This window comes from Aphis gossypii, chromosome 3, assembly GCF_020184175.1.
Source record: "Aphis gossypii isolate Hap1 chromosome 3, ASM2018417v2, whole genome shotgun sequence".
Taxonomy (NCBI): domain Eukaryota; kingdom Metazoa; phylum Arthropoda; class Insecta; order Hemiptera; family Aphididae; genus Aphis; species Aphis gossypii.
The window spans coordinates 26,901,637-26,917,243 of NC_065532.1; the positions used below are offsets into that span (position 1 = coordinate 26,901,637).

The 15,607-nt window shown below is 26.0% G+C and overlaps 1 protein-coding gene and 1 pseudogene across 3 annotated transcripts; one reads left to right on the forward strand and one right to left on the reverse strand.

The window, feature by feature from the left end:
• The first annotated feature begins 376 nt into the window (after positions 1-376).
• LOC114124916 (G2/M phase-specific E3 ubiquitin-protein ligase-like) lies at positions 377-9,963 on the forward strand. Of its 3 annotated transcripts, XM_050203073.1 has the most exons (11): positions 377-689; positions 771-862; positions 1,102-1,277; positions 1,349-1,450; positions 1,515-1,639; positions 1,710-1,988; positions 3,608-3,751; positions 4,986-5,098; positions 6,972-7,180; positions 7,595-7,772; positions 9,086-9,963. In XM_050203073.1, exons 2-11 carry the CDS (start codon positions 841-843, stop codon positions 9,133-9,135), a joined length of 1,398 nt encoding a protein of 465 aa, XP_050059030.1. In that variant the 5' UTR covers positions 377-689; positions 771-840; the 3' UTR covers positions 9,136-9,963. The 3 variants fall into 3 exon arrangements, with proteins under 3 accessions (XP_050059030.1, XP_027844165.1, XP_027844173.1); XM_027988364.2 differs by having other exon boundaries at positions 377-862; XM_027988372.2 differs by having other exon boundaries at positions 379-862; positions 3,632-3,751.
• LOC114124899 (reticulocyte-binding protein homolog 2b-like) lies at positions 9,566-15,450 on the reverse strand (annotated as a pseudogene).
• Between the last annotated feature and the right edge of the window lie 157 nt (positions 15,451-15,607).

The following is a 15,607-nucleotide window of genomic DNA, read 5'->3' on the forward strand; positions in this document are numbered from 1 at the left end:
AACATTGAGTTATTTTAACTATCTGCTAAACTGGTGAATGATCTAGGATGTATTGATGTATATATTATTGATTGAATTAGAATAATTTTTCTTTTTATAGGCAAGGTGGATATTATATATATTGTTAAGAATGGGTATTATAGTGCTGTTAATAGTGCGACTAGTGCGTGCCGCACTAAATCAGCTGTTAAAGCCGTTAAATGGCCGCGTAGTGGGGACCGCTGTTCTAGGGTATGATGCATCAACTGGGACCGGTTCGCGCACCGCACTTGGCAACACTGTAAAACTGAAACCTCGCAAGGCGCTGATTGTAACAGTCTTCCCTGCTGGTTGCTCCCACCTCGACCATGGTATTCTACGGTTAGCCGTGAGGAGCATTCTGCCTGAAATACTAAATACCGATAGGCGATAGCCCCAAACGGCAAACGGCCCAAACGGCAAACACTCGTTTTTCGGCGTCCGGCGTCCTGTCCGTTTTGCCCGCCATTATAGGTTCGGGTCAGGATCGCTTTTTATTTACACTCATTAGTCATTACTTAACGACGAAAACCTTTTTAAGCGCATCTCACAGGTCAGTGCCGAGTGCCCGCCGCGCTTTTTAAAAGGCGGTGGTCACGGTACGTCATCCATTATCAAATAACGTAACGACGCGTCGTTCGTTAGCCATTAGACAGTGGTGGAGTAGTATAGTAAGTAGTTTTAATTCGAAATAAACTACTGTTAGAGTGGCAAAAGATCTTCGCGTCGTAACAATTACTCTTGACGATCAGGGTCGCCGCATGTGGTGACCATTAGTGACGAATAGAGAACCAAGAGGACAGCTCAAATATTTATTTCCCTATGGCGCCAACTACTAGGAAAAGTGAGTAACCAGCTTCCCATTTCCCCAGTACATTCAATACCCTAGAATTTTGGATGTTCATATCTTGAACTTAGTACATTTTAAATTTGCTAGGAAATGAGCAAAAGTTTTTCTTGTATATTAATTGATCAACAAAATTATATTTTACAGAATTAAATGCTTGAAAATGTTAATTTACTATTATGACTATCATTTATTTGTAAAATAGCAAGATAATGAAATATTACTATTATCTACAGGTAATGGAATAGCACGTAGACCAACAGCTCGTCAACCGATACCAAAAAATGTGTTGGTAGAGTTGAGCGTTAGTCATAATAAAGCGTGTATGTTTTGTGGCCAAAAAGAAATCAGTGAAAAATTATATGGCCAGCTTTATCAGCTTAATGATATCATCGTTCACTACTTTTGTATTGTAAATGGATTTCTTTAAATATTTATACATTAGGTACTAGTTGAATACAAATATATTATACTTGTTTTCAGTTATTGTCGTCAAGAGCCGTTCAAAATGGCGCTGACAAAGAAGGAATTTGGGGATTTTTATACAAAGATATTAAAGCTGAACTAACCCGAGGATCTAAAGAAGTATGTTCTTTTATAGTATGTAATATTTATATATAATTTAGTTACTTCATAATTATGGTTTTAGACTTGTAATTATTGTAAGAAGAAGGGTGCAACTATATCATGTTGTGGAGTAAAATGCCGAAAAGTGTTTCATCTTCCTTGTGGTTTGAAAAATGGGTCTATGCATCAATATTTTCAGTCATTTAAGTATGTAATTTATTTTATTTTTGTAAACCTATTTCATATATCATACTCATTAAAAAAAATATATCTTTAGATCATTTTGCCAACAGCATCGTATTACTCAAACTGTAGATTTATCTGAGTTACAAAATTCTGGTCCAATACAATGTGCTATTTGCAAGGATGATGTTACACCATCTCCTTTACCGAATTCTATTTGGGCACCATGTTGCAAACGTAATGCTTGGTTTCACCGAGGATGTATTCAAGATCTGGCATTAAGTGCAGGCTATTTTTTTAAATGCCCATTATGCAATAATGTTGAAATTTTCAAAGGCAGAATGCTAACTCTTGGAATATATATACCATCCAGGTACATTTACCTTCATTTATTGTAATTATTTCAAAAGTATTACATAAAATTTATTCAAATTTCACTTCAAACAAAATTATAAATAATAAAATATTTCGTTTTCATATCAGTCACGAAATGATAATATTCAAGTAGTTTTTACAATTTGTTGTAAATAATGGTCTTTACAGTGGCATAGAAATACTCACTAACACTCCTGGTAGACTTAAAAAAAGCTCCTTTTAATCAATCAAATAGGTGGGCAAGAAGGTATTGTTCTACTTTATAGTAGATGTCAAGTAGGTCACTGTAGTGAATGTGTTAAATTCGAATTCAATAATATATCATTATGTACGAAAAATCATTCTGAGTGAAGACGATCTATCATACATCACTAAGTATATTTTATCTAATGTTCTTTTATATTGCTATTAGGTAATGTAATTTATTTTATTTTTAGTATTAAAGTAGGTTGCCAATTGCCATTTTAAAATATTCTGTGTATAAAATGTAATGTATCAAAATATTTTATACCCCCATAAATAATGTCTTTGGATCATAACAAAATAATGAATATCTTATTATTCATAGTTTTAATATGTTAATTACGTGTTCAAATTATAACTTAAATTGTCTTTAAAAGAAAATACCTTTACTTACTCCCCTTTGGAAAAATCACAAATTTATTTACATCATCAATATGTCCTGTGGCCATAGAAAATAATATTGATTTTGAAATTTAATAATTTATATTAACCAGTAATTATAATTAATGTTTTATGATAGGAAATATATGAAAAATAATTTTTTGTTTGTAAATGTTCCAATGTATACTTTGGTACATTTCACTCCATTAGTTTTCTCAATATAAATAATATGTTGGTTTGAAAACTATTATTTATCAATTTCCTGTATAGTGTATTGGTTATTCACAATTCCACACATAATGAATTTGTGATGTTGCTGATTGTACTTTAAAAAATAATTTTAAATATCAAAAGGTTTGAAATCTAGTTAAGGAAAAGTTAATCTAGGGGTTGAAGCAGTTTTTGTCTTTACCTTTCCTTACATTATATAAATAAAATGAGGCATTCACTGAACTATAGTTTTATCAGGTGTATAATGATAAAAATGAATATCATTATTATATATTTTTATTTTGTGGCCTGGAGCTATAGCTCCCTCCTTGATCCAGCCCTAAGCTCAATGTCTCATACACATTGTTTCTTACAATAGTCAAGTGCAAATTTAATTGTCATATAACTTGTCCAAAAATATGTTAAGTATATCATGCGGTACAAATAATTATTAATGGCAAATTTTTGAATTTTCATAATTTCGTCATTGAATTCACATACAGTATATGCCAATAAATAAAATCATTCAAATCAAAATTGTATTATGACAGAAATGTTGTTTTTAAAGAATAATGTTAATTAAAAATACTATTTTTGAAGCACAATTTAATGCCCTTTCACAATATGCCCTCTGGCTCTTACATAGTTCACCATACCACCATACCTTTTTACACCACTGGTTCTAGATAACTTAAAAGCTATGGATATTTAAATTTTATATAGTATGAATTTCGCGTACTACGATACGCGTTAAATAATATTTGTACTATACACACTATACAGTTACCTGAAAAAATTAAATCACAGGGACGCCTCTTGGGAAACTGTACCAAATGCTTATGTGGAGCTCTTAGAAAGGCATAGTTCGTGTAATGCTGTAACCTGTCTATGTCCACATCCAGAAAAACGTAAATATCAAAACGATTCGTAAGTAATTTGTTTTTAATATTTATCATTTTTAAGTAACTTAGTAAATTAAGAATATTAAAACTTTTAATAAATATAATATACATTTAATCAGATCCTATGCACAATTTTTGTGAAATTAGCATATTTAAAAAAATTTTCAATTTTTGTTGTTTCAAACTTTGGATATAATGTAAATTAATAGCTCTGCATCTGAGTGTATTCTAAATTTCTAATAATTAATGTAAAGTTAATTAAATTAATAATCATTATTCCAATTTCCATTTTACAATGTGTTATCAATCCATTATTATCAAATTGAATATTAATGATGTATTACATTGGTAAAATAGAGTATTAAATTAGTGTTTGTAAATTATTATTATTATTGCACCATTAAGCCCAACTGTGGCTGTTTAAACAGAAAATCTGTTTTATCTGTATTTATATATAAATATAATATGCAACCCTTGTATAGTTTGGATTCTTGAAGTACAGTTTACTAATTGTTATCTACTTGTGTTCAATAAGCAGACAATTATTATTACATAATAAAATTATTAAAAGTGAAGAAGTTATTGAACAAAAAATGTTATCTGTATTATTATAATATTATTTAAGTATTTTAATTTGTTATATTTAATAATATTTAAAGTAAATACTAAATAATATGTTAGTAAGCAATACATTGGTATGCTTGATTTTAAATTAGGAGAATAATCAGATTCTACTGAGTTATGAAATTTATTATGAAGATTTTCTAAAAAAAAAATTTCAGATTTTCTAATTTTCTTTAATATGAATTGATAAGAATTCTATTATTACCAATCAATATTCCAAAACTGTACATACAATAATTTCCATTTGACTGGGTAATTACAGTTTTAGGCTTTTCTACAAATAAGTTCTAGCATTGTGATTGGTTTGTTACAATTTTTAGCGATTTGCCTGAAGAAAAACAGATTATTTAAAAGAATAATATTCCTGACACCTGGGAATAACAAATTTTCCTATCAGTAGTTTTTTTGATTTATCAAGTAATTTAAAGATACTTCAATATTTACTATACATTCAAAAAAAAATTATTATTAAGATAATTGTTAATAACATTTTTTAATTAAACAATCTCATATATTTGGACTTGATAGACTTTATATTTTAATATTAACAAACTTAATTTAAAAAATAAAAAAAAATAGTCTTTATACAAGCAATAATTCATTTAACATAAATACATTTTTTATTTTTTAAACAGTTCATGGGAAATAATACTATGCAATACCTGTGGTTCAAATGGAACACATAAATTATGCAGTTCTCTTAAATGTGATCAAGCGTGGCTCTGTCCAGGGTGCAAAGTTGTTGAGGGTATGAATTATTATTATTATTACATTCATTTGTTACATGCTATATTTTGCTGTTATGCTGTATAACACCTTGAACAATTCATAAATATCAAAATTGAATGCAGCTTTACAGTGTTATTGTTTCTAGATGATGTTATTAAGTTTTAGGTATGTTTTGTTGTATAAACCTACTTGAATTATTTTATCTTTTAGTTTACAGAATTTAATGAGTTTAATAGAAATTTGTATATTTGAGACAATATAACTATGGTGACCAGATATAAAAATTTAAAAAAAAAGTACATTTTAAAACTTAGCTTCCCCTCTTCGTAATTGTCCGATACATATACATTCTACTAATTTTTCCCATAAATTATCTTCTATAAAAAAATTTTTTTTTCATCTGATTATTTTATTTATTTTTTATTATTATCTACTTTAAAAACCAATTATTTAAAATTATTATGTCAACTTATTAGATGTTTGATGTTATGATAAAAATTATTTTGAATAAATAAATACAAAACATTGTTAATATTTAGGAAACATATTATTGACAGCTGATAACAAATTTAATTAGCTAACCAATTAGGTAGAATGCATTATCTTGAACCATAAAATATAAATTAATATAAAATTATAAAAAATCATAAACATGTAATAATAGTCTATAATATTTTCAAAAAAATAGTACAATTTCATGTACTTAACACCATTGTTAAGAACACTAGGACATTCATCAAAAAAGAGTGTCCTACGAAAAATAGTATATTTGGTCACCATAAATATAACTAATATTTTTGTGTATAAATTGTTTGATGTCAGGACATTTTCTCCCTATGTTAATGTGTCTAGCCGCTTAACAAAAACTAAAACTAGTTGTTATAGTCCCTCTAAGACATACTCATCCTTAGAACAAACTTATAATTGTATTTTCTTATTGTACTTAACTATATAGTAAATTAGATGACGAATATATCAATATTCTATATCGTAAATTTTTCACAGTTCTTAAAAGACCCATACAAATTTATATTATTTTTTAAATAATCATTTTTACTTGTAAAATACAAGTTAAATTTTAATAAGTGCAACTGTTAATTTAAAAACAAATAGTACTTGTTTTTAAAATGATTATAAAAATAATCATATAATTGTTTATCTACCTTAGGTATACTACTAAGTACTATGTATAACATAATTAATACTGTTGCATGCTACTAAACAATTTAACGGTATAAACTTGTTTGAAGTTAAAATTATTAATTTTTTTACAAAATTCTAATGGGCGAGTGAAATTGCTTATGTAAATAGTTAATTTATATTTGAAAAGCATCCTTAATATGTAGACCCTATTTTTATATGGTTTCTTAGTTCTTACCTTATATATTTGCTATGTATTTTCGTAGTTTAACATAGGTTAGCTCTTATACTTTTTTTTAGAATTAACCATCTAATTTATATTTATAAATAATGACAATTTATACTTTTAGTTAATTCATGTACAGTTTACATAATATATCTTATTAATATATTATATTTTGGGTTCTATGTGTTTTAGTTATGTAAAATATTACAACTTTAAAATGTTCATAACCTTATAATATCCATAAAAGTATATGAAATTTCCTAGAAATATTTTTACTTTTAAATTTGATAAAAGGTAAATTTACTTTAATATTAAAGCTAATATCACTAAGTATGTTCTGCTGAACGCAAATTTGCTATGATGTACATTTGTAAGACAGGGACAACACAGAGTATAACTTCCTCTTAAATGATAATATTAATTAAATATATAACAAAATACATAGAAAACATTATTTCCTGTTTATTATTTTGCCTAGTATGAATTAAATAGTTTTTTTTTTTAAATATTGAATAATGAATTTCAGAAAATCGTGCCAAAGAGATGATAAAAAAATTAGAATTACCTGAACTTGGAGATGATGGTGATGGCGGTATTTCAGTTATGTTTGAAGAAAGAATGTCTCAAAACAGAGAAGCACAACGACGAAATATTGAATTAATGCGTAATGCATCTCGGACATTCTCAGTAGATGATCCAATAGTTATTTCAGATGATAGTAATGATAGCGTAGAGGTAATAACATTTTGAATGTTTTCATGTGTAATTGAAACACAGTAGAACTCAGATTATCCAAACGCTAATCAACCGGACAAGAAAAAAAAGAAAAAGTCGGCTTTTTTTAGTTTTAAAATATATCACATATTATAATTAAAGCTTATTTAGATATATAATTAAAACAAATTATTTGTTTATGGTTACGAATCTTAAATTATATTATATACATATTAATAACAAACACAAACGTACAGTTATAACCATTGATATGTCATATGTCAATCATCCGGATAGTTGCTTATCCGGAACACCCTTGACATTAATTAGTTCGGATAATCAAAGTTCTACTGTAATCATATTTGATTTTACTATTTTGTTATCGTACTATAATTTATTTTGAATTAATTCAAAAATGTATGGCTACTTTTACAGTTTATGACTATGACTTATATTGATCCACCAAAACAACCGCTTATGCAACCAGTTCAAACACCCCAAATTCGGTTGCCAGTAATAGCTAGCTATGCATCAATACGTGGTAGAAATCGCCTTGGCCGTAGATTTACTCTTACTAACCAGTCAAGACCTATGACGTATGTCATATCAGGAAGTAAGTAATAAAAATGATTATTTTAATTTTATAATACTACACTTTGTTTAATTAAGAGCAATATAAGTATTATTGCTTATAAGTAATATATAAGTACATTGATTTTTATCCATTTCTGTCTAGACACTAACTAAAATGTAGGTCAGCGCATTTCGGTAGTGGATGTTTGTCCATTGTCCCTTCGTTCCTCAGTCAGGATAGTGTAATTTTACTTAAGGTATTCAATTTGAATACAATAATGATTGCATTCAATAAAAAACGATTTTGAGTGGACGAGAGGATCTTTTTTGTTTAATTTTATTTGTTTCTATAGTGATAAGCAAAGCTGTAATTATTTAATATTACAAAATCGTGATATTGTACGTTTTTTCTCCTTTAACCGCTTTTATTTCGAGTACCGTTTTGAAAATCCAAAAATGACCTCTCTAAAGTACCAGTTCAAAAACATAACCTTTCAGAAAATATGCTACACTTGTATTTTTGAACATGTTTAGGGGGAGAAAAAGTGTTTACAGAATATAAAATAAATAAACATTATTTTAAAACTAATACATTCCTCGCTCCACTCAAAATCTAAAATTACTTTACCATATTAGTCAGACTGTAAAATGCAAGCTAGATATTTATTTAACTAATGAAGTAATATTTGGTACACTATGGCCATTCCCTTTGCCATACAGAAGCGTGTTCATCTTTCTCCAATGGGGGGAAGAGGGGGTGAACTGTATTTTGTTTTAATTGTCATTGACACAAAATGTATAAATGCATAAGACAAAATTTCATGGAGGGGTATGACACCTTCATCCCCTCTGTGAACACGCCCCTGTTGCTATGCACAGCAACCTGACACCTGAAGTTACTCTTATACTAAACAATTTAGAAATTTTAGATTCTGAACAAAGTGATGAATTTATTAATTTTATAATGATATGGTTTTTTTTTTTTTTTGTGTGTGTATACAATATAACTTGTCAAATAATTCTTCAATTTCAAACTTTGGTGGTGGTTTCTAATGGCAAAGTGAAAATCCTTGGTACATTATAAAGGTCAAAAGTAAACATTTTCCAACAGTTTTCAAAAGAATCGAAAAAACAATAATAAAGTGACAGGAATTTTTACGGAAAATCCAATATAAGTGAAATACTATACAGTAGAGTGTTACTCACTTGACCACTTTTTTTTTTCTTTTTTTTATAAATAAAATACTAGAATATATAACCATAATTTGCAGACTATTATAATATTGATTATTATTATTATTATTAAATGTAATTAGAATATTATTGATTGAAAATATTTAATTATTTTTGCAGGTATTGACTTAACTTTGGACAACGATGACGATGTTGAAAATAATGTATAATATATTAATTAGTAATTGAACTACCAGATGAATATTTTATAATGTTCTGATTGTATATTTGTATACATGGAGCAAATTATACAATTAAAGACTGAAATTGATTTTTCCTTAATATTATTTTCTGCTATTTACATTTTAAAAGCTGCTTACAAATTTAAAACTTCTATCTGAAATGAATTATTAGTGTTAGTTCAATTTTTAGTTAATTACTAATTAGGTTAAATTAAAACTAAAACACTGCCCTTAACTATTCAAATGTAACTAAAGTAATATGTTTTAATATTGTTTCTTATGTTTGTTTGTATTTTTTTTTCTTTTTATTGAATATTTTGTGACCATGTTTTTGTCCAAACTATTAAATTTTAATTATATTTATTAAGTATTCAAGTTTATGTAATGGAATAAAAGGATAGAATAAGTATGTATCATATAATTATGTAAATATATATTTTGTGAATAAAACCTTATCAAACTTATCTTTCTTTTAACATAAAATATAATTCTTATTTTAACTATACAATGCAATCACAAACCAGTCAATTTATTGGGATCTTCGGACTTGTTGTCTTAACTTTTGATGTTCTATATCTAGTTGTTTCCTTATATTACCTAAGTTTGATAACAAGTGTTGATCAGTGGGCAGCTCGTGATTATTTCCTAATTTTGCATCTCTGGATACCTAAAAAATATAAATGTTAAATTTAATTGATAAATTTTAAAGTTTTGTAAAACAAATAATGTAGTTAATATGATAAAAATCAATTTTATGATTACTAAAATTTATTAATAATATAATATGAATCAATAAATTAATATATATTTCAATTAGCTATCTGTTTTTTTTTTTTTTTGAATTTAAATAATAATTGAGTGCAATTTTATTTATTATTGCAATGCATTTACTTGTGATGAAACATAAAATCACAGACAAATGGTAATTTAATATTATTATGCTAAAATTGTATAAATGTTTAAATAGGTGCATCGACTGGGACAGAGTAGAATCTATAAAAAGTCCTTATTTGCAGTTTCATGATAATGACTTTAAATCTATAAAAAAATTCACAATTACTTAGTTATTAGTATGTATAACTTAAATTTAAAATTAACCGTTGGAAACACTTGGTTATTGCATTGTTGAATTAAATAATTGTATTGTCTTTTATTTATACACAGTAACTTTTATAATTGCCATAATTATTTAATATAACTTAATTTTTAACTAGCTAAAATATACTTAAAACTTTTTTTATTTAATGCTAACATAAATATTTACTTTTTTTTATTGAAAGCTGACTGAGCTACTTAGGATCTATTTTGTAATAAAATTTAAAAATATTTTAGCCAGTCAATTATAATAATGGAAAATTGATGCGAAACTAAATGATTTAAGGATTATGGTTAAAATGTAATAAGAAATCAAAACTTTAATTTTCTAAGTGTTGGATAATTATTAATTACTACATAAACCAATTAGTACTATGACTTACACTATTCAGTATTTACGTTGATAATACCATTGAGAATTGACCTGAACATATAATTTTAGTCATTAAAAGGGTATAAAAACATTCAGAACTCATAAATAAAGTACAAATTGTATACATAAAAGGATCATAATATGCCATATATTATTATATAGTGCATACTATGAAAAAATATACATAACAATTTAGCACTTTTTTTAAAAAAAAATAGGGAATAGTAATAAATATATGCTATAAAATTGCTTATTTAATAAATATTAATTTAACAGGTATAAAATAAAAAGAATTTAATTTAACACCCTAATTAGAAAAAAATGCTAAATCAATATTTGATAAGATATTTTACAAGATATATAATCTTCTGACAAGATTTTAAACAAGTAAAACATTCTGCACAATTAAACTTATACTACTCTACCAACAAACAAGTTAATAGTCAAAAAAATGTATTTTTATATTTTTCTACTAGACAATTATTATAATTTGAAAGGTTATTGGTAAAAATCCAAAAATATTCAATGCATAAAAATTTTTAGTTGTTCTCATAAGTTATGAAATATTTATGCACAATATGAAATCAAATTATGATTTGATTTTAAATCTCTGCTTGAAAATATTTCTATAATTAGAGATAAATAAACAATTTTTAATTAAGTTGAAATAATAATCATTAATCAATAAATAAAAATTAATAAATTAACTTAAAAGTTTGTAATTAAATCAACATGAAATTGTAATATCACTGATTTTTTATACCTGATTTCTATATGCTGCTTCAGTAGGCTCAATAGTTTCACAAGTTCTATCATCTTCTTCACCGTCATGTAATCCAGCCAATGCAAGTGTAAGTGGCGAATCAATAATCACTGATTTTGTTACTGGTAGTAGAGCAGCAGGATTGTACTCGGTTCTATTCAGAGGAGGATCACTTGCAAAAGTCACATGAGCTCTTTCCATCTTTTGAGACATCATTGGAGGAGAAATATTCTGATTCATACATGGATTTTTAAATGTATCTGTGTTGCATGAAACGTTCCTTAGAATTTTTTTGTTAACAGATTCGTCTTCATCATAAACTATCTAAAAACAAAATTATTAAATCATTATAACCTAAATCATAAATAACAAATGGTTCAAATACTTTTCTTGGAGCTCGAACACGTGTAGTAGGTAAAGGTACATTGTCAAAAGTATTCTGAGGAGGACAGTGAAACTCTTCTGAATCATTATCATCAAATGACTCATGGGTACTTGGTGCATGTTTTGATAATTGCCGAGATACAGTTTCAGGCGGAACGTTCCATGACTTTGATTCCAAGTCTTTTTGTTTTTGCATTATTTCATTTTTTAATTTTTCTTGTTGAAGTTGTTTCTAAATGTTCATTATTACAATGACCATTATTTTATAAATTAATATTATAAGCTGATAACCCATTTTTTTTTAGTGACGAGAGTTTTAATGCATTTAAAGGATCTAACTAAACATTTTTACATAATACTTTAAGTAGTTCTTACTTGAACAAATATAACATAAGTTTCAAAAATAACAACTAAAAACTGTGTTTAATATGTATATTTCATACCTGAAGTTGAGCCAAAGTACGTTTCTCATTTTCTTTCTCCAACTCTATTCTCATTTTTTCTTCCTGTTCTCTCGCCATTCTTTCAATGGCTTCATCTCCAATTGATCTTTACGTTTTTGTTCTAGTTCCAATCTTTTTTTTTCTTCTATCTGTTTACTTAATTCAAATCTATAAAGTTCTTGTTTTAATCTATTAGTTTCTTTTTTCCTGTCTTCATCAGCTATAAATAATAATAAACACATTTACAAAAATAAGCAAAGTTAATTAATTACAATTTAACTTACATAAACATGTTTCACCTCCATCTATAAATGGAGCTCGTATCATGGTTTTCTGATTTATAACTATATAAAAAAATTAATTTTTAATACTAACAAGTTTAATAAGTCAAATTATGAAATTTAACTTACCATCTTTGCTAACTAATAGGTCAGAACTTTTTTCACTTTCCTAAAAAAAAAAAATTCCATGTATAATAACAACTAAAAACAAATATGTTAATTGATCTACCTACAAATGAAATAGTAATAAATTCATGTTTAAATTTAATGACTCGTTTACAAAAATGTAATAATTAGTCTATAATATTTTCAAAAAAATAGTACAATTTCATGTACTTAACACCATTGTTAAGAACACTAGGACATTCATCAAAAAAGAGTGTCCTACGAAAAATAGTATATTTGGTCACCATAAATATAACTAATATTTTTGTGTATAAATTGTTTGATGTCAGGACATTTTCTCCCTACTGTTAATGTGTCTAGCCGCTTAACTAAAACTAAAACTAGTTGTTATAGTCCCTCTAAGACATACTCATCCTTAGAACAAACTTATAATTGTATTTTCTTATTGTACTTAACTATATAGTAAATTAGATGACGAATATATCAATATTCTATATCGTAAATTTTTCACAGTTCTTAAAAGACCCATACAAATTTATATTATTTTTTAAATAATCATTTTTATTGTAAAATACAAGTTAAATTTAAATAAGTGCAACTGTTAATTTAAAAACAAATAGTACTTGTGTATAAAATAATTATAAAAATAATCATATAATTGTTTATCTACCTTAGGTATACTACTAAGTACTATGTATAACATATAGAATATATAGAATTTTTAGATTTCAATAAAAAATATTTTAATTTTATTATACTATTATAGTTATTTTACAATATTAAAGTTATTTAGTTGTTACAAAACATATGTAAAGGGTATTGGCTGGCGGCAGTTAGGCTAATTACATCTGTCACCCACATCAACTTTACCACCTGTATGCACAATTCCTGGCATTGAAGTGATTAGGATTATTATCCTTGCCTCTACACATAAATTAGCTACAAAGTATGTTTCTTAACTAAGTATATAATTTTACAAATAAAATTAAAGAAAAAATGTTTATTATTATTATTTTATTGCAGCTTCAACAATAAAGTGATAAGCCAGGTCAAATTGTTTTATAAAGTTTAAATTACAATACATGATAAACTCCATTGGAATTTACTAGTTATTAAAATATCCATTTATTTTTTTGTTAAATATCAATAAAATAAAAATCAAGAATAATAAATTAATAAGCAATAAATAATAATTAACATCTTTAAAATATCTAAAATTATTGTCTTATACAATATTACAAAAAAAAATCATACCATGGCAGTTTTAAAAGCTTCTTCACATGAATAACCAGCTAATTTTGGTAAATCTGAACTACTCTTATCTTGTTTTGCCTAAAAAAAATATAATCAAATTTTGAATTATCTATGAATAAACCACTATTGAGTTAAACTTATTTATTACCCTTGATAAATATTCCATATACTCCTTCCTTTGTAACTCTAACAATTTCTTTTTCTTATTATCGTATTCTCCAACTCCTAAAAAAGGTTGTGAATCCACTTGATTGGCTGGATTAAGCGGTGAATATTCTCCAAATCGTACATTTCTTTTCACCTTAAAAATTGTGCACAATTGAAATATTTTTAAACAAAACTATAGAGTACCTATAAATTAATTGCATGTAATATATCATTTATTTATATGATAATAAATAATTATAATCATAATTATAATTACCTTGATTCCTGGGTAAATAAAATTATTGGTATTTTCGCTATTTATTAGCTTGGTTTTATATTTATTACCTTCCTGAAATCAATAAATAATCACATTTATTTTAATAATATAGAATGTATCCAATACAACATCTTACAGTTAAGTGCGTTTACATTACCAAATTAATATAAAATAAGTCCCCTTATATTCGCAAGACCTAAAAATCATTTATTACACTATATTTCAGTACTAATGATAACAATAAGAACTTACATTGTGTGTTTTTATAGGCATTTTGTCTTTCATTATGTTCCCTTGGTTATGTTTGACATCAATACAATTGCTACTATTATCCTTTGAAAAGAAACTAGGGGATTTGGTAAATAAATTTGCCAACCTATCAATTTCATTCACTCTATCACATGAATGATTCAGTTTTGGTGAATGGTTTTTCAAAGTTTTAAAGTAAGGTACATTTTTTTCTAACACATTTTCATTTTCTTTACACGATTGTTGTTGTACCTATAATTTAAAATGAATAAATATTAATTAGAACATCATAAATCATAATTAATAAGTAACTTATAACCAACACATGTTATATTTAATCAAATGAAAAAAGAATCAAAATATTCTAATATTTTAATATTAAATATCTAAATTTTTATCTTTCGCCTATAAATATATACACACACATATTGATTTTGTTAGTTTTAATATTTTGTAATAAAAATATGCCATATTTATTGTCGAACTACAAATGTATTAAAATATATTTTTATTTTATTTTTTGTATATTTTTCACACAAAATATCCTGAAAGTTACCTTTATGCCATTTGATTTCTTAGCTATCAACCCAGTATTTTTGTCCATCTCAAGTTTTCTACTTTCTTGTAGAATTATAGTATCCAGTGAATCTATCATAACGGCATTGCTTATTTCACGTATATTACATTCCATTATTAATTTTTTTAATTTTAAAACTAATCATGAATAATAAAACAACAATAGGTAATATAACTGTTATAGTTTTATTTGAAATCTCAAATACATAAAATCAATAAAAATAATACATAAATCGTTTCACGCGAGTACATGACAGACGATGGACAGCAGTTGAAATTAGCATTTAATTACTATTTTAAACTCGTCTCAAAAACTTAAACCGTTTTTTGATAAAGAAAAAAAATTTCAAATTATTGGAAAAGTGATAATGATTACAACATAATCACTAAATTATAACCTAAAACTTTCCAAATTATTTATATCTATTCAGTATTTCTGTGTTAAAAGTATCATAAGCACAAGGTGGATACTGGATATACATATGTATCTAT